The sequence below is a fragment of the Mus caroli genome, chromosome 16, assembly GCF_900094665.2.
Source record: "Mus caroli chromosome 16, CAROLI_EIJ_v1.1, whole genome shotgun sequence".
In the NCBI taxonomy this organism is placed as follows: Eukaryota; Metazoa; Chordata; class Mammalia; order Rodentia; family Muridae; genus Mus; species Mus caroli.
Window position 1 is genome coordinate 33,797,177 of NC_034585.1, and position 20,299 is coordinate 33,817,475.

Consider the following 20,299-nt stretch of genomic DNA (forward strand, 5'->3'; position numbering starts at 1 on the left):
AAAATCTTAGTAGTTGAATACTGAAGTATTTAAAGCTTGAGGGACTGGAGCAAATTATCTTAAGAACATATTACATTATTAACAATGTGCGATCCAACATGGCTATTGACGGGAACCGTGTAGTAAAAGGAACAGAAATGAGGTCTTTCATAGAGGGGCCGTGAATGTTTTCTCCTAGGATCACATGACATAGTCCTAATATTCCCAAGCTCGTTCCCTGACCCACACATTACATGTGAGATAATGTTTCTCAACTCCCCCCCCTTTTTTTTTCACACACACACAAACAAAAACTCCACCTGCTCCACCCACTCCCACAGATTTTAATAAGTTTCTCATGCAGGTCCTTGTCCATTTGTTGAATAGTACAATTTAGACCTTTAAACCAAGGATGTTAGTATTATCCCTTTTCGATAAGCAGGGCATATTTCTAAGACCAAAGGGAGAAATTTAAACAAAAATTATGGGAAAAATAAAAATACACAACAAAGAAGCTAAATAGAAAAAAAAATTAAAGGAAGTTGGGTTAGAAAAACATTTTGTTACTGAAGATTTGCTGTAATAAGCAAAGTAAGATGTAATAATAATATCAAGCTGTCCCAGCAACACTGAAAAGGCTGGGTTGCAAAGCTATAGTTAGTTTCATAGACAGATGTTCACAGAGGAGCACAGCCCAGGCCGGGAACAAGAGAGTTCTTTAGAGGGGCGTGCAGTACAAGAGAATGAATAGTTTATATGCATTCCTGTGTCCCCATGATTTTCCTTACTGTCTTTTAATTGTGGTTTCCAGGATCTGTCAGTACCGAGAAAGGGTTTTTGGATAAGTAGATAAACCAGTGTGGTAATCAGAAAGAGGTATTTTCCATGTGTACATAAAATTCTATAGTCTGCCATCTAAAATCATATTAAACTTTCTAGCTGACAAGCTAGCCTCTGGATTAGGTCATACTGTATGTAACATTTTTGACATCCTCATGAATAGCAAAGTTATATTACTGATAAAGAAAATTGAAAGACCAGTATTCTGTCATTTTGGCCCTAAACCAATATACCAACAAGTAGAGCTATAGGTTCCAAATACCTGATAAAGGAATCCCCCAAACTTAGCATGCTATGAGACTTATCTCTACTACACATTTGTACTTTCATGGGCATTTGGAGATACTGGGCCAGCTTGAGAGACATTGCCTAATATTTACTGAGTTTATCAATAGCCTGTAGGACATGGAGTCTTGGATCCTTGTTTAAAAATATACCTGAAAACCTTGTCCTAAAATTGCCTCTATTGTGGTAGAAAATGGAGGCAATCCACTCAGATAAATGCTGTCTCCTCCTCCTAACCTAGTCAGAGGAAAAAAAATTTGTTGCTTGAAGATAAGCGATGGCTGATATCAGAGCCAGGGGTCAGTCTCCATCCAGTGAGTCATCAGAGCCTTGTATTCTTGGTTTCTAGGTTGATCATATTCCCCTGGATGTGAGGAGTCGGCTTATCTGTTGCCTCATGGATACCCTCTGACTTTAGAGGAACATAGTAGTAGCCCATGACGGAGAAGATCAGGCAGACCACCAGCAGGAGGCAGGAAAACAAAACGAATTCAGCCCACTGCAGGGAGAAATGAACCAAAGGGAAGATTATGGAGAAACCTAATTTAACAATAGAGCTAGGAGTGGAGAGATGGGAAGATGGCTAAGGAATCATCACTTGGAGGCATTTCCTTGGCAGAATGCTAGGTTCACTGGCCTCTCCTCCCACAGATACATGGTGGTCACTATTGCCACACCCGTATGCCTATTTCCTGGCAAAGTCTGTTATCTAAAGTGTGCATCACAGATGGGGGAAGGGAGAAGAGGAAGTTGGAGGGGAAGCATCCATGGGTAGATATGTGTAGACATGAACTCCTGCTCTCCACAGATTCATACCTGCACCAGGCCACTGAACTGTGCCACGACCAGCACAATGATATTCCCAACTGCAACGGTCAACAGCCAGGCTGCCTGGAGCACAGATTTCATGCTAGATGGTGCCTAGAAGGACACATTTGTAAACATTCAGATTCCTTATTCCACCTTCCTGCTCCGAGAGTCTATCTATGAACCATTGCCCACAAAGACTCTATCTCCCACCTCCCCCACTATGTTCAGCTATCGAGCTGATTCATGGAATGGTAATAATACAACAGTAAGAAGAAAGCAGATATCTTTGATGAATGCTTTGATTCATTGTACCATATAATTATTACCACAACCTTAAGAGATAAGCTGTATTACTGTAGTACTCTGAAAATATAAGAAAAGTAAAAAGGGCATAAAGAAGAGGAAATAAAACAGCCATAGAGGGATAATTTACTTGCTCATGTTGCACAGCAGGTCATGCAGCCAATATTTGAACATGAGTAGTCTAACCCTATAACCCTTAGTCTTCATCTTAGTTTTTTTTTTTTTTCCTCCAGAGATCAAACAACACAGACTCAAATTCTGCCTTGTCATGATCCTGGAAATCAAGATGACTGTTCAGGGTCATATGCAAGGAACTCATGAACCAAAGAGATGGAGATTTCAGGACCTACATATACAAGAATTTAAAAAATTATTTTCTAATTTGTTGTTCTAAATGGTGTCACCATTTCTACTTGCAAAATCTTACCTGAGAATAAGAAAATTCAAGTCCTGTGACAGAAAACATGACCTCTGCTGCTGTAACCAGGACATACTGTGGTAGCTGCCATGCAATGGATAGCTTATTGGCTGGAATGTCTTCTGCCTTCCAGGCCTGAAGACCCCGGTTGGTGATCTTAGTGGGAGAAAGAAGAAGTGGACTTCTCAGTAACCATAAGCAGATACAGCTAACTACAGCACTCTATGATCTAGATCTAACTACAACATTCTATGATCTAGATCTAACTCCAGAATTCTATGATCTAGATCTAGCTACAACACTCTATGATTTAGATCTAACTACAACACTCTATGATCTAGATCTAGCTACAGCGCTCTATGATTTAGATCTAACTACAGTGTTCTATGATTTACAGCTAACTACAGTATTCTATGATTTAGATCTAACTACAGCACCCTATGATCTACATCTACTCCTTTCTTTTAGTTTCACTTCTCTGTTACCATCAGGAGCTTAGACATTTCCATACAACTCCAGCATTTTGAATTTCCTCTCATTAACACTATATTCATTTCCATAACCTCAGTCGGTTACAGTAGAAGTCCTTGAGAGTAAAAACTCTTTGAAATCCAAATGCCTTGTCTCTAAGTCAATAGGGCATTAGGTACAAAATAGTGAAGTAAAAGAACCTTGGTTTTTCTTTAGTTGAAAATATACTTAACAGCTAAGAATCTGTGGTGTGTGTGTGTGTGTGTGTGTGTCTGGCTGGCTGGCTGGCTGGCTGGCTGGCTGGCTGGCTGTAAAAAGAAAGGAGAATAGATGGAGAGATAGGCAAGCAGGCAAGCAGATGGAGGGAAGGGAAGTGGCTGTAAGCTACTTACATTAGTGATCACAAACAAATATGTTGTACCAAAGTCTAGTTGACCTAAATTGAGAGAAAAGACATTGTCTTCGGTTTCACAATGCACTGCAGGATACCTGTGACAAGATGAGAATTGGTTAGAATAAACAGCATTGCTTAGGAAAACACTTCCCATGGCAAGGAAAGAGAAATTTCAGTTCTACCAAGGGAAGTATTGAAGCCACCTGACTTCTAGGAGTGAGCTGCTTTTTTGTTTGTTTGTTTGTTTGTTTGTTTTTGCCACATTTCTGCTCTGGAGCTGTACTTGCTATTGCCTTCTAAGTACATAATAAGTTCTAACCCCTAGAAAAGACTACACAGATCAACCTTTATATATTTCAAGCTCATGAACTTTCTTCATGTGACTTATAGACTAGTATAAAACAGAAAACCAGAGAGGAAATTCTAAATAACGAGGTACCAATGACAAGTACCAAAGAGCGGGAGCCAAAATCAACAATAAGCCTTGTGAGCCCCACAGAGGTGGGCTGTATTAACTACAAGGTGTGTTCATCACAACTACCACAGTCTCAGCTACCAGTGTAGAAATCAGGTGAGCCTGAGGTAAGGAGGCAAGAACTAAAAAGAAGCAGAAATCTTCCGATACCCCAAATTAGCACAGATGTACTGGCTAGTTTTGTGTCAACTTGACACAGCTGGAGTTATCACAGAGAAAGGAGCTTCAGTTGAGGAAATGCCTCCATGAGATCCAACTGTAAGGCATTTTCTCGATTAGTGATCAAGGGGGAAAGGCCCCTTGTGGGTAGTGCCATCTCTGGGCTGGTAGTCTTGGGTTCTATAAGAGAGCAGGCTGAGCAAGCCAGTAAAGAACATCCCTCCATGGCCTCTGCATCAGCTCCTGCTTCCTGACCTGTTTGAGTTCCAGACCTGACTTCCTTTGGTGATGAACAGCAGTATGGAATTGTAAGCTGAATAAACTCTTTCCTCCCCAACTTGCTTCTTGGTCATGATGTTTGTGCAGGAATAGAAACCCTGACTAAGACACACAGACATGCCTGTGTCCATCACGAAAATACAAAAAGAACATTTGAGAAAGATAAAGGTCAGATGTCCACAAGGGCAAGGCTCTTACTTTCCTCTTAGCACAGTTCTGTACTCAGACACTCCGTAGTCTTTGCCCACGCTGAGAGGAGCATCGGCATCCAAGGAGATATTCATGTCTTTATGCAAAGTGTTAATAAACCTGGGGGTAGACAAAGTATTTGCACATCAGAAAATCCAAACAAGGACACCTGATACTGTGTTGCTCATAACTATATTCTAAGTGTGTAAAATCGCCAGGCAAATTAAAAGGAAAGACACACATGGCAATCTGACTTTCCTTTCTAATCTAATTTAGGAATACCCAATTTCTTCTTTTTTTTCTCCATTACTGTATGTATGTGTGTCTGCGTGTGTGTGTATACAGATACTGTCTCTCAGGATGGCCACCCACCTTTTTGTCTGAGACTGTATCTCTCTCTAGGACCTGAAATGACAGGTTCACACCACCACATTCAGTGTTTTACATGGGTGGTGAACTTGGGTCACCATGCTTGCGCAGCAAGCCCATTACCAACCTATCTCCCCAGCCATTTTTTTTTTCTTCCTAATGGTGGAATTTCTCAACTGAGATTTAAGAAAAACAATAAAAATATAAGTATATATAAGCATATAACATTTTATATCAACCGGTTATCTTTTTATATAAGAAATCCAGTTTGATTCGTGTGAAGTTTAGAGACCCAGCCTGCAGAAGACGTTGTCACTATATTTTAGTCTTTGGAAATCTTGAACCCTTCCAGGACCCTTTTTCTAATATTCTGACCTTAAGTGCCCCTCAGAATGGGGTTTTGGTTCATTTCTGTTTAATAATTTTAGTTTCGGTCTCACTGTAGAGGTAAAGCCTTTTAATTTACCTGGCCATCTGGTGAGTATGTGTCAGTCATAAATGAACATTCTAGAAATAAAGCTCTGTTTTTCCTGGAGTAAGTTAAGGCTAGTGATTACTTCTCACATTCAAGTTCATTGGTTTGTCTATTTGTTCCTGTCCTGCTAGTACTCTGAAAGCTGACTCCTAGCTCTTCCTTACTGATGCAGAAACGCCTGTCCCTGCTGCCCTGTCTTGCTTTCCTTCCTCCGGGCAGTTTGTCCTTTCTGAAGCCTTTCCAGCACAAGTGCTTACATGGATTTTACTTTTCAGTGAATTCAGACTTTGCCTCATGATTTCTTCTCTACATTTTAAAAAATAACTAGCTGGTCTTGGTGTCCAATTCCAGCCACAGAGAGGAGGTGGCCACCTCTCTATCTGTCCTGTGGCATCCTGACAAGACCTTTAGCCTTATCAGGATTAAGAAACAACTCTTTTGATACCTCTGTTGATTTATGACAGAAACCTATATTTTTAGGGCAGACATCCAACTACCAAAAATGAAGGTAGGAGCATTTGCTCACTTCTAAATATTTGTCTGATGAACACAGAAATTTATAGTTATTTTGCTACGAGTAAGATAAATGGATTGCATTGGGTAGGAAAACCTTTTATGGTAGACAACAGAGGGTCTCCACTGATTCAGGGTTATCTGCCAGGAGGAAGTATGTTGGCACATTTGTTTTTCACTGTCCTAGAAAATGCGACAGACACCAGTGTCCCTGACTTTCACCCTTGCTCAGAACAAATAAAATGTGAGGTCTTCTTATGTGAAGGACCCAGCACCCAAACCTGATGGCTGTCATCCCATTGGCTGGTTTGATTCCTGTATCCTTTACCTGTAAGAGAGTAAAACAAAATATCAGGAGGAGCTGACAAACGGAAACCTATAATCAGGACGTTGCATTTTCAGGCACACCCGTGGTGGCTTCTGCCTGAACAGAACTTGAACAATTTCCTAACTTACCAGCATACTGGAGATACTTTCTCCGTCCTCATGAACCACCAACTGGTAACAGTTCTTCTCCTCTACAGAGTACTCATTGTGGACAGACGAGTTGTTGTATTTCAGATGAAAATGTAAGTCTTGGCTCTTTGTCTCCAGGTGTAGTTTCGAATAGTGTGTTGTGTTCTGTAGGATAACGAACCTGTTATATTCACTTTCTGTGCCACTGTAGACATTACAATTTTATATCTTTGGGATGTTTAACCTCTTCTAGTTTAACCAATACTAGTTCCTTCTCTCTCTAAACTAGTTATTTCACTTCTAAGACACTGGCATAAGACACAGAGGCATATATATGGAGGAGGAGGGATATTCATTATAACATCATGCATAATAATAAATGCAGAGGGGCTTAAGAGATGGCTTAGTGGTTAAGAGCACTTGCTGCCTTTCAAGAGGACCTTGGTTCAATTCTCAGCACCCACACGGTAGCTCACAACAATCTGTAACTGCAGCTCCAGGGCATCTGATATCCTCTTCTGGCCTCTGCAGGCACCAGGCACACACCGAATGCACAGATATACATGCAGGCAAAGCATCCACACACAGAAAATTTAAAAATAATTTAAAAATAAATAAACATTTACAATAAACCCTCACAAGACTATACCTGTATTTATGTGGTAGGCTTGCTTACACTGCAAACAACAACAAAACCCAACTTTAATGTCTGTAAGAAAAAGTTTAAATGAACTATATTTAAAGGATAGAATATTGTACAATTATTAGAATGTGGTGACCAGAGATTATTTAAGGACATAAGAAAATAATTATGTTCTTAATTAATTAGTGCAATTAATTAATGATGAATGTCATTAAAGCAACCAAGGCTACTATAGCTTATATAATTTCTCACCTGAAAAGAGCTGATGGACTCCACCAAGAGAGGATTATTTCTGTTTCCCCGCACTGTCACCTCTATTTCACCATCTGCCAAGTTCAGGACTTGAAGGAAAATCTCTTGGGAAGCTGGCTGAGGATGGATCATTCCCTGAGAGACAAATAGAACAGAACACGTACGTTAGTGCTGTCTCTGACAGCTTAGCCCTGCTATCTGAGACTATACAAGTTTATCCCTCTGAAGAGCATTTGGCTTAGAAATCTGAAAAGGTAACTGTTTGTTGTTGTTGTTTTTTTGTTTTTTGTTTTTTTAAAAAAAAAGCAGGGAAGAAACAGTTGCACAAAGCAAGCACTAGTGAATGGTAGGTAACAAACACCCTTCAGTTGTGGTTTTATAGTTCTCTAGCTAAGAGTGGCAGAAAAGTTATATGTGTAGTTACAAAGGCATCATAGAAACCTTTGTTCCCTAAGTATCTGGGTATTTGTGTCACAGAATTTCCTGAAAAAAAACTCAGAGTCATTCAGGTGGAAAGTGGACCTCATTGCCTTGTTGCTCTCTTCATTTATATTTACCATGACGGTCCCATGAAATGACACTGTGGTGGGTCCCACAGAACCAAGACTGAACATGGAAGGGAAGTGAGTGGAGCAGGTTAGAAGCTTAGCAGTCACTAAACTCACATTTATTTTTATCTCTACAAGCGCTGCAACTGCAAATGCCAAGCACGCTAGGATCATACCAACAGCCATTTTCCTGAGTGACCTATGGAGGGAAAGGAGAAACCATTATATCTACCCCTTTCTAGAAGGTACAAAGCTCAGACTCCTTAGCCTGTCTTTAAAGACTTTCTTACTTAGTTCCAATTACTTCTTAAAGTATTTCCTAGAACTCTCCCTAAAACACCCTTTTGTTCAATTCACACTTGTAATATACCTCTTTTCTCACCTTTGCTTATGCTTATGATTATTTTAGCCATTATGTCATGATATAACATCAAATATTAAATATAATTATAAATATTGATATAATTAGATAAGTATTAAATATTAAACATAATATTACAATAATGGCAATATAACCAGGTTTGTTATAGACATCAACTGCTGTAATTCTTCAACTCATTTTCTTCTTTAGAAGTCTTTGTTGGTCTGAGCATCAAGAAGGACTTGCTCCTCTGTTCTTCTATGGCATTTCTATCTTCCCTTCCGGGTATTTACCAAAGATAACCCACGTAATGGTTGTCTTTGCCTGTGTTCTAGCTCCTTATTAACCTGTGAACACCTTGAATAAAAGATCTGTGCTTGGTTTACATCCACATGGAGCTTGGCCCTAGACTCCCTACTACCCACTCCATAATAGCAGACAAGGGCATTTGCATGTGGTAAAGTCCTCATCACTTAACTGTCACAAGTACATTGCAAATACATCAAATATGGGGGGAGACTTGAACTGTTCCTCACAAAAATCTACAAATGATGCTTTCTACTAAGTATGGGGCAGGGTGCAGTGCATACTAACTACCAATAGTGCTATACCCAATCCTACAAGCTCCTTTCTTAGTTTCGTAGAACTAGTAGAAGGTTTTAAAGAGTTGGTTGTCATCAGAACCTTAGGACTTGGTCCAGGAAGATAACTCAGAGTGCAATGCTATGAAGGCCGATGACCCGAGTTAAGTCCCCAGAACCCACATGGTAGAAAGAGAGACCCAATTCTCACAGGTTTTCCTCTGACCTCCACACATTTGTTGTGGCACATATATACAATTCCCCCCTCCCCACCACACACAAAAGAAGGCAGGCTTCCTTGGAGAAACAATTTCCAAGGACAAAGCAGCATGGTGCTTTAGAAAGCTGATAGCCCATACTTGTTGAGACCAACCCCTACAATATCATACACTCAAGTCTGTAACACCGGCACTGACACTCACCAGTTAAACCTGATTTCTACATTTCCACATTAATAGAATTCTGTCAAACATGGAGAGATAGAAACAGATGAATGCTACATTAGAAGAAATAACCATTCTGTAGAAACATCCTAGCTCTGAGTTGTCACCAAGCTGGGCAAACTGAGTATGTAAACTTGGTATGTAATAATTCATGCCATAGTGTGCACTTACGAGAAGTTAACTCCGCACTTGGAGATCAGCCGATAAATGACAAGGTCAAACAATGGGATGAAGACAAGGACCAGAAAGGGATTTAGCACCTGCAACACCATGGTAACAAGGATCAGTACAAGTGTCCCTCTGACCTGAATGAGCTCATGCTCTCCTCTGACAGCATGCTCTCCTCTGACAGCATGCTCTCTCTCACGTCTCCTCACATTCACCTGAATAGGTAAAAGAGTCTGTATTTCTCAATCTCCTTATACCCAAGGCTCTACTTCCCTTGCAAAACATCTTAACTTACAAATACACCAAGGAAATAGTCTTCCTGAGCCTGTTTTTGTTCTGTCAGTCAAATTAGGAATGTTTTTCTCTAATCATCCCTTTTCTTTAGTTTCACAGCCTAAAGGGAACAATGAGGGCCTAAATAAATAACCCCAAAATTGCCATCAGTAAGCAGAGCTTCTGACTTTGTCGCTCATACAGCAACAGTCTATACTTTGTTTTTGTTTGTTTTGGTAGTACTGGGGGGTCAGACTTAGGTCATCCTGTGTGCCAGACAAGTGCTGAGCTACAGCCCTAGTCGTGGGCTTGCACTTTCCTTGACAATATTTCCAATTATACTATCTTGACATAGAATAGTCTATGCTCACACTTTAGCTGTGAGCTCACACTCAGTCTCTCTGGAGTTGAGCAGAACTACATCCTTTACAAAGGATGTGAAAAAGAGGAGTAAGATCAAAGAAACTGCTCTCAGCACGGGCCTCCTCAGCACATGAAGAATACATCGAAGGATGGCTATTAACCCAAATGCTGCTGGAGAAGAACAAAAGAGGTAAAAAGGGAAAACCACATGTCAATGCCTACAGAGAAATCTCCTACCTGCATCTGATCCGGCTGAAGTACAAAAAATCCCTGAAACATCATAATAAACTATAGTTAGATAGTAGCAGAAGACAAGGAAAGCCTAGGTCACCCATCTTGATAGTAGATAAGAAGCATATCAAAGAAAAGTCATCAAATCTTTGGTTCAGGATCTCTGGCAAAGGTATTTGGGCTTCGAAGACACTTGGGATGGTTTCTAACCATTTGCTAAAGACAGATGGACCCCAGGGAGACGACTGCTTTCTGTGTATGAATTAAGTATTCATTCTCCAAAATGTTTGGGATTTGCAATCAAATCGTTGTGCTCAGGCACAACGTGTGGGGGAGGGGCAGCAAGGCTGAAGTTTAAATGTGAAATCCACTTACATCTTATACCTATCTCATCCATTAGCCTGAAGGTAATTTATTCAATAATTGGCAAGAATTCTGTGCTTCAAAGCTTTATGGTGTAACAATGTTTGCTTTGTGATACCATTAGATCAAGAGTGGGGTTTTTGTTGGTTTGTTTGTTTGTTTGTTTGTTTGTTTGTTTAAAACAATTAGGATTACAGATTTTTGGATGAGGGGTGTCCAATCTGAACTACACTTTGCTTGAGAGTGGTAAAGTTGCATGTTTTAATTAATCTCATCACCATAGTCAGGGATAGTAATGACAGAAGGACAGGTGCTGTGCTTAGCCTTTAAGTTGCTCCCAATACATTATGTTCAATTTGCAAGTTTGCTCTCCAGAGAATCAACAAGAGAACTGCCATGGTAACTCCTGAGCAATTAGAGGAGGGGAGAGGTAAAATTATGCTTTGGAGACTCCTGGTGGCACTCACTCTGTCTGCTTCGAAACTATCAGTGTACTAATCTAGAGATGGATGGAACAATTAACAATAGAGAATGGACCAAAGGATGGACTGGACCAAAGAATGGACATAGGGAAAAGAGAAAATAATGTTTATAGTTTTGTCACTCTTTCCATTTTATAAATTTCCCCACAGGTCTCATGGGTCCCTTACTTGATCTAGCCTAAGGGATAGGAGAAGTTGTGTAGAAGCATTAATCACAATTTTTTCTTGCGATGTCCTAAGACAGGCTCAAATGGAAGAAAACCATGCAGCCAGGCTTGCATTACTTCATCTGCTATTCTTTTAGTATATCAGAAAGGGGTGGGTGAATGGGGGAATCTGGGTATTTTCTACCCTTCTTCTCCTGATTTCTAAAGACAGGATTATGATTTTTCATAGTTATTTTTAATCTTAATCTTTATCTTTGGGCTTAATGTACATCTCTAGTGATCTTAAGTTAATTTTGTTTTTTAATTACAAAGATTAAAGATGTATGTAGAAATAAATAAAAATATTTATAGACTAAATTAGTTACAAATAAATTGTACACAATGAAGAATTTAACAGATGTTTTTGGAAACTTTTTCAACTCACCAAATCGCCATTCATTTTGTTAGCTTGCAGAGTCCACCGAGAGCCCTAGGGCAAACAGATTTTGTTATGAGATATTGTTTTCCAATGATAAGAAAGAAGATGAGGAAGACATGGCTTTCAAAACCCACTATTACCTGTTGGTCCAAAAGAGCCCAGAACATGGGCAGTGGGATATAAAGGAACAGTATCCTGGTCAGTGCCTTCACGTCCAAAATGAGATGCTTCTGCGGGGAGGAAGAAAGAGCAGGCAGAATTGCTGGAAGTTCCAAATGGGCTTTTCTTGCTTAGAGTAAAAATGGTCAAAAACAGTGAAAGACAGAGGTCAAATGTGCCCAAAGAAAAGAATTTGAAAGATTTCATAGAATTTTGAGGTATTTCTGCAGTTTCCACTTACTGGGTATTTTTCTGCTGCCCAGTCTAGCCAATGTTGTCGCTTTGGAATGTCCTCAGAACGGTTCCTGAAGCGGTTGCAGATAGCAAACTAGGGCAGAGGCCAGAATCAGAGATAGACAAAAAGAAAGTACCCCCCTGACTATCCCAATTCTTTATCTCTCCTGTCAAGTGTGGACTTCAAATTTTATCAAACACTGAATTCCAGTATCTGAGGTGTAATTTTTATCTTTTCTTGTTTCCTAAGAGCATCACATATAACTGTACTCAGAAGATTCTTGCCTACTAAAAATTGACTACTTTTAAAACCTTAATGGTCAAGTAGAAGAAAGGAAGACCAATTGAACTCAGTTTGTCAAAAGGTAGGCTCATAGAAGGAAGATGGTTGAGAAAAGCCTATGCCCATGTGTGGAGAACCACGCGTTTAGCACGGCACCTTCCCTTCCTATTGAAAAAGGCAAGCAGGCAGGCAGGTCATGAACTTACCCATATGCATTTGGTAACTTGAGCCACGATGTTCCCTTCAGGAGGCGGTTTTCTGTACATCTTGCTTCCCATTGCAAACACAACTGCAATTGAATTGCAGACAATGTTCTTAGTCTCTCAGTTAGAATATTCAGTTGTCTGCATCAAATCTCACAGAGAACTGACTTTCACTCCCTAACTTCAGAGTAGCTATGGAAGATAGTGGTTAATTGTTGGGAGATACTCATGGAGACCTTCAAGGGATAGCAGAGATTGAAGTCATTTCTGCCCCCCCCCCACCTTTGTCCACCTCCATATGTGATATGGTAGCAACTTTGGTTGATTTTTCTTTCCGGAGTGCACAGTTCAGCTGTCCCCTTTGTTACATTATCATTGCCACCTTCCCTAGTCTATGTAGAACAATTTCTATCCTTAAATGTTAAAATGTCCATCAGCTTATGTCTCCTTTTCTAGTCAGCCCTTTCTTTAGACTGATGCCAAATTAAACTTTTCTTTCTGTGATCTGCCTAAAAATCTCAAATTCGTAGCAGGAAAAGCCTTCTTAAATTCATCATTATCCTATTATCTATTGAAGAATTATAAGTAAATTGCTAATCATTTTATATACCTCAACTGATTTTGTCTAACAAAATATGTACTACTGTTTCCATTTTAAACACAAGTAAATTGAAGATTAAATAAACTAAGCAGCATGTACAAGATTTAGCAGGTAGCAAATGCCATAAATAACATTTGGCATGAGGCCTCTCAATTAAAAAAAGAAATCTGTGTTCTCAGCGTTTGTGATAGTGACATCATGACAAAACCTAGAATCATGTGGGCAGGACCCTCTGAGAGTGTCTATGAATGATTAGCTTAATCAAGCTGACTGAAGTGGAAAGGCCCATCCTACATCAGTATTATCATTTCCTGGGTGACTTAGTCAGGGTTTCTATTCCTGCACAAACATCATGACAAAGAAGCAAGTTGGGGAGAAAAGGGTTTATTCAGCTTACACTTCCACATTGCTGTTCATCAGCAAAGGAAGTCAGGACTGGAACTCCCACAGGGCAAGAAGCAGGAGCTGATGCAGAGGCCATGGAGGGATGTTCTTTACTGGCTTGCTTCCCCTGGCTTGCTCAGCCTGCTCTCTTATAGAACCAAGACTACCAGCCCAGAGATGGTCCCACTCACAAGGGGCCTTTCCCCCTTGATCACTAATTGAGAAAATGCCTTACAGTTGGATCTCATGGAGGATGTTCTCAACTGAAGCTCCTTTCTCTGTGATAACTCCAGCTGTGTCAAGTTGACACAAAACTAGCCAGTACACTGGGCCAGGCCATATGCCCTGAGTACTCTCGTGCATCTGATAGCTCATTGCTCTCTGCAGTATTGTAATGTGGACATAATGTGATCAGCTGCTTCAAGTTCTTGCTGCCGTGACTTCCTGGCCATAGTTAGTGGACTGTTACCTGGAACTGGGAGCCAAACTAACCCATTCTCCCTTAAGTTGCTTTGGTCAGGGTATTTTATCACAGCACCAGAAAGCAAAGCTATACCAACCACCACGAAGAAGTTCATTTGCACATTCTTGTATTACACATGGTACTTGACACTATGGGAATGTAGGGAGACAACACATGACCCCTCCCCTCAAAGAAGGTCACTTAAGCTATGACTTCTCACCCTATATTTCATTACTCATCTTTAGTACCCTATGCTCTAACCACTGTCCTGTCTTACCAAGCAGTTGGCAATGATATAGCCCTCCTTCCTTCCATTCCCCTTTCTACTCTCTTTCCTTTCATCTGTGTGACAGGGTACCTCTTTATAGCCCACTCTGGCCTTGAACTCACTATGTAGCCTAGGCTGAGCTTTAACACATTTTTCTCCTGCTTCTTCCTCCAGAGTGCTAGGATTACAATGTGTCACTATATTTGGAGTTTCTATGCTTTATTTAAGGGCTTTTCTTTGCTGTCTGTTCTTTAAATGCTGTTGTACCTCTAGAGTTTAGGTCTTCTTTTTTGCCTTATTCTTATTTTGTTAGAGTTTTCTATTTTCAAAGCTTAATTACTGGCTACACCTTATAGATCCAGATCTGTACCTAAAACCCAATTGTTTTTCTCTGGGCCCTAAAGCAGTATTTCCATATAACTATTTGATGATGTACTTAGATGAATCAAGAGCACCTATAACACAACTTATCCCAAACAAATCCATCAGCATTGCCTTAACCTGTTCATCCTCACTATCTCAATTAATGATTTATTACCAAGCCTGTGGTTCAAGTCAGAACCCTGTATTCGACAGTGTCTCATTTTTTCCCCTGACTTCACAGATCCCATTGTACCAAGGCTTGCTAATTCAGAAGGGACTAATGTAGGTGAGCCAAGTAAGGCACTTACCTCAAGTACAAAATTTAAATGAGCAAACAAGACCAATACTAGCCTTGCCTCACCCTTCACTCAATCTCTTCTCCATAGTGCAAACCATTGAAAAACAACCACTACAAAAAAGAAAAACCTGACAACTGTTTCTTTGCTCAAAACCCCTTTTTACTGATTTTTTTTTATTGTCTTCACAATGAAGTTTTAATTCTTTCATGGCCTAAATTATTCTTTATTATTTTGTTTCTGGTGGCTGTTATTCTTTGTTGCTCTCTCTTTTGCTCCAAAGCCTTTGAACAACCATGACATTTCTCATCTAAAGACATCAACCATATCTTCTTTCTATCTGGTCCCTTCTTTGATGAAGTCTGTCCATCCTTGAGGTCTTAAGTGAGAATTTTCTCTGTAGGCAAACCCTTACGGCCTCTAGAGTGATTGTCAGAAGCCCTTCTATGAGCCCCCACAGCTCTCTCTATACGTCCCTGGTTGTGAGATTGACTGTTCTATAAGGTTCTATATGGCAAATCCTATTTGCTTTTTTTCTGGATTGCTTTTTCAGTGCTATATAAATTCTTTGAGGATATGAACTTTATAACTGTCTAAATCACCAATATGGTTCCAATACCTAGCACAAAATCTCTTACACAGGAAGTATTATGACCACCGCAAAATTCAGCTGCTGACTAATAAGAACAGATACCACCTATTGAGCATTATAATTCCAAAGTCTTTTTTGAGCTTCCTAATTGTTTTAATATCTAATTAAAAACCTAATTGTTTTTATAATATCACTGGGCAGTGATATAGAGAAGCTGCCATGATAATAATAAGTGTGAAAAACAAGGAAGTGCTTGTGGAAAATATTTAGCACTGAAGGGAGAAGGAAGCAGAGAGTACTTGATCATGGCTCTCCCAGAATACATTTGTTTGGAAATGGGAACCGCATTACTTTCAGCCTTTCTGGTAGAAAAGAATCAGACCAAACACTGAATCTCTGGGCTCCCTCTCCTCTGTTGAGCTCTTTATGTGTTTGAACTGGATATATTCCAGAGGGGTGTCACCCAGAGGCTCAGAGTGAGACAGTTTCCAGGTCAATGACTAGAAACAATCACACCCAAGCCTCCCCTTAGGGCACTTGCCTAAACTAACAGGCCTACATATCCCCCGTCTTTTCCAGGACAAGGTTCTCGGTGCTAAAAGAATGCCACGTGATCCAGGTTGCATTACTTCCTGACTAATCCAGCTCCTCTTTAATTCTCTTTGTTCAATGGGAAATTCTTGGGAAGCTTTGCAGAGCAGATGGGGGAGGAAGGGGGCTAAACCTGGAAGCTGCTTTGAAATGCCCAGGCAATCAAAAGTAGCATCTACTTACCAGAAAAATAAGTATTGGATAACACAAACTAGATTGAGACAGGTTGAATTATCTTAGTTCCTTCCTTGCATATTTCAGCAATAAGCAATGGGCTTCAATCCTGACTACACATAAGAACCACTTGAGAGTGCCAGGCCTTGGTGGCACACACATGTAATCCCAGCACACAGGAGGCAGAAGCAGTTGAGGGGGTGGGGGTAGGGGTGAGGGTGGGGTAGGGGAGTGGGGAGAATCATCTGAGATATTTAAAACTTTTAGGCACTCGAACTCCTGATTGGTAATCCTACATGTACTCCAAAACTTGTTTTTTAAAAGGCTTCTTTGAAATTTATTAACTATGTGACCATAGCACTTAAAAAGTGGTTTATGGGACTGGAGAGAAGGCTCAGAAGTTAAAAATATCTGTTGCTCTTTTAGAGGACCTGGGATAGATTCCTAGTACTCACATGGTTGCTTACAATTGTCTGTAACTCCAGTTCCAGAGGATCTGATGCCCTCTTCTGGCATCCGTGGGCACTAAGCACACATGTGATACACAAATATATGCTGACACACAGATAATAAATTTAAAATTTTAATTTCTGACATTTCATAATTTATCTTCAAAACCAAAGGGAAACCACTGCAATGAGGCTTGCCTGATAGGGTTAGTGGAAAGGATGAGTGAAAGAGTAGAGTCCCTGCATGATGCCTTCTATGTGGCAGGGATCAATGGCTGTTCATATCCTTTTCCACTCCACTCACCAAGTGCCAGCACCATGAGCAATCCTGGAATTCCAAAAGCCAATGCATAGCAGTCTTCGCCAAAACACTTCACATCCCCTGAAGAAAACAGGAAGGGAAGAGCGATTGTGAATCACAAGTCTGAGATATTTTACTCTATAAGGTCAGGCTCTTGGTGTAAGCATAGCCATCCTCTCTTCTTCCCATCATCTACCCCCATAACCCTTCTTTTAAATCAGACCAATTGAAACTAAAACAACTTCTCACATATTTATAAGCCCATAGGAACGGAGAAGCTGGACCACCTGAAGCTGTGAATGGCTTTTTGGTTGGTCAGCATAAAACCCCACACATGCAGCCCCATAGAAAGAATCCTAACCTCTTAGCATGGGTGTGATGAATGTAGAAATCAAGCTCCCTGCATTGATGGAGAGGTAGAAGACCGAGAAGTATCTAGTCCGTGCCTCTGCCTGCAATGAGACAGATCATCAGGGAAATGTCACTCCACCTACTCAGTGTTAACAGACATACAAAGCATCAAGTTCAGATTGTGTTACCACGGCATGAAGCGTCTCATTAGCTCTCTAATACAGTGGCTGACTGACCCTAGACGACCTTCTAAACTCAATTACCAACCTTTTAAGACCTGGGAAAAGTGATCAACCTGTCCTCAATACCACTCTTGTGTCTTATACATATTTATTATACGAATTTATTTGTATTAAATATCCACTTATTCAGTGTATTGTGAGTCTCTTCAGGATATAAATTTTATTCTGTAATATCTAGTACCTAGAAAAAATGCTAACATATATTAGACAATAAATATTTATTGCCTGTATTAATTAGTAATTAATGTTAATTGACTTTATTAATTAACTCCTTGAGTTAATGAATATATTTTGTGAAGTATATGGTAGGACAGTGTAGTGAAGCTATTATTGATCTAGGAGGAAAGTATAACTCAGGTTTCAGGGAGGATAGACCAGACGGTGCAAAAGGGAATCCGCTGGCCTAGAAGTGGTTTGCTGAAGCTTGAGGGTGAGTTTGCTCTAATCACTGAAATATGTCTGTGGGCCTGCTAGTTAATACAACCACTTTCAAGTGAAGTTTTTTAATAGGTGATCTATTATATAGGGTGTACTTCATTCCAGCACTTCAGCTCTTCCTGGCACACTAGAACAATCAGTCCTTCCCAGGCTCAGTTTGTGGTGTGTGTTTTGCTCCTTCTCCTTCTCATGTGTGTGTACTTTTGCTCTTCTAACTCCTGTAGCTCATTGTGCACAGAAGCTGATCTGCCAGAGGTCTGTCATTTCCCCAGTGTCAGCCAGCAATTAGAATCCATGGATCCCAGAATAAGGTGTGCTGGATAACCCAAGTGGTCTACACGGCAAGAGAAGCATAGGAAAAAAAAGACACACAGACAGAAAACAGGGGTGCGTTATAGAGAAAATTAAAGAGGGAAGGAGAAGCACACATACAGACTAGGGAGTGGAGAAACAGAACCAGGATAAACAGCTATGGGAGAAGGAATAGATTCATGAAGAATAATGTGTGTGTGTTTGTGTGTATTAAAAATGAGAGATTTATAAGTATTTAGTAATTCAAGAATAAATTGTCCCCTGACCATTTGTCATATTTCTCAAAGGTGCTCATCTTCATTTTGGTCATATATCCCCCACCCACCACTGACAATGGAAAAATGTTATGAAGAGATCAGCCAGGCAAATCCATCTATAAAATGTAATTCTGTTTCATTGCAACTGGTCATTCTGCCCTTCACAAAATCATCTCTGTATTATACTTCCCATTCCTAATGTACTCACCATTCTCATTCTTAGGTACATCAAGTGAAAGTAAAGTCACTGTTTCCAATCCTATGTCAAGTTTTACCTTCCATGAAGCAAGCATCTAACTTCCTATAGCTTTCACTTATTGGGCTCAGATTTAAACACGATCCTCCCCCAGTATTTATGGATAGCTGTATATGATTATCTCCTTGAGTTTTGTTTGCTCGTTTGCATTTTGTTTTGAGTCAGCATCTTGCACATCCTGGGCTGGCCTTGAAATAGATATGTACCTGAGGATGACCCTGAACTTCCGATCCCTCTGCCTCCATCTTCGAAGGGCTGGGATTGTAGACATGGCTCCACACTCAGTTTGTACCTTGCTGGGGACTAAGCGCAAGGAATCGTGGATGCTACACAAGTACTCTACCAACTGAGCCACATCCAAGCTTATCTTATTCATTCTCTCTGTCCTCAGATTTCAGCCCTCCATCATATGACTTGTCCACCTCCCACCCTGGGTACTTTCCTTTAACTGACCTTTAGTTTTCTCTAGGCTGATGACCAGCATCCAGCACAGAACTAAGCTCCCTAGACTGGACTTGATCAATAGGATTACCTCAGTCTTAGCAAATGGCTACTTGACAGGTTCCCCATTTTGATGCTGGTTACACACTCTTGAAATACAGAAATAAGAAGACCCTTACATGTTCCTCTTCAAACTGGTCTCCGCCAAAAGCTGCCACACAGGGTTTGATACCTCCTGTTCCCAGAGCTATGAGACTCAGGCCAACCAATGATAAGATCCTGAAATGGAGAGGCAAGGATGCTAGAACCATGTTGATACTAAACCAATTGTAGAGATGGGCTACAAAAATACACAGGAGAAAAACAGATATTCAAAGATAATGTCTTCTTATCACATCTACCTTGTGGGTCCTTTCTACTTGCCGTTATTCCAAGAACTACTCATTAGAACTTATCATCTTCACATTTGAGACTCTGCTAAGAATTTTATTGCTTAGAAGATTCAGTGCACGATAGTTTTATTTTTCCTTTGCATGCGTCACGTGGAAGGAGGAACTGCCGGGACTCGGAATCTAGCACACCAGTTTTTAATATCTTATTTTTGCAATTCAGGTGAAAAATCTTATGGACTCCACTCTTGTATATGCTTACTAACTACAAAGTAAAATATTGAAATTTATCATAATAAGTAGGAATGGCGTCAATAAGTTTTATGGAAAAGTGATAAGAAAGTATTTGGTGTTTATTACTTTTCAAATAAAGTAAAAAAATTCAACTCAGAGTGTGTATATATATGTGTGTGTGTTAAATTGGATATATATATATATATATACACATATATATATTTACATATATACATATATATATTTACATATTGTACTGGCTATTTTTGTGTCAACTTGACACAGCTGGAGTTATCACAGAGAAAGGAGC

General features: G+C 40.0%; 1 protein-coding gene across 1 annotated transcript in view; it reads right to left on the bottom strand.

The window, feature by feature from the left end:
* Window positions 1-20,299, bottom strand: part of Slc15a2 (solute carrier family 15 member 2) — a 31,203-nt gene continuing 10,904 nt past the window's right edge. Inside the window, exons 5-22 of the mRNA XM_021184678.2 lie at window positions 19,546-19,645; window positions 17,431-17,521; window positions 17,073-17,150; window positions 12,591-12,673; window positions 12,109-12,195; window positions 11,849-11,938; window positions 11,715-11,759; window positions 10,285-10,317; window positions 9,415-9,503; window positions 7,976-8,057; window positions 7,311-7,445; window positions 6,416-6,580; window positions 6,241-6,287; window positions 4,612-4,722; window positions 3,499-3,595; window positions 2,645-2,791; window positions 1,921-2,025; window positions 1-1,603 (exon numbers count right to left, since the gene is read on the bottom strand). Coding sequence (XP_021040337.1) covers window positions 1,427-1,603; window positions 1,921-2,025; window positions 2,645-2,791; window positions 3,499-3,595; window positions 4,612-4,722; window positions 6,241-6,287; window positions 6,416-6,580; window positions 7,311-7,445; window positions 7,976-8,057; window positions 9,415-9,503; window positions 10,285-10,317; window positions 11,715-11,759; window positions 11,849-11,938; window positions 12,109-12,195; window positions 12,591-12,673; window positions 17,073-17,150; window positions 17,431-17,521; window positions 19,546-19,645 — 1,762 coding nt within the window. The 3' untranslated portion in view covers window positions 1-1,426. The remainder of the gene's footprint in view (window positions 1,604-1,920; window positions 2,026-2,644; window positions 2,792-3,498; window positions 3,596-4,611; window positions 4,723-6,240; window positions 6,288-6,415; window positions 6,581-7,310; window positions 7,446-7,975; window positions 8,058-9,414; window positions 9,504-10,284; window positions 10,318-11,714; window positions 11,760-11,848; window positions 11,939-12,108; window positions 12,196-12,590; window positions 12,674-17,072; window positions 17,151-17,430; window positions 17,522-19,545; window positions 19,646-20,299) is intronic.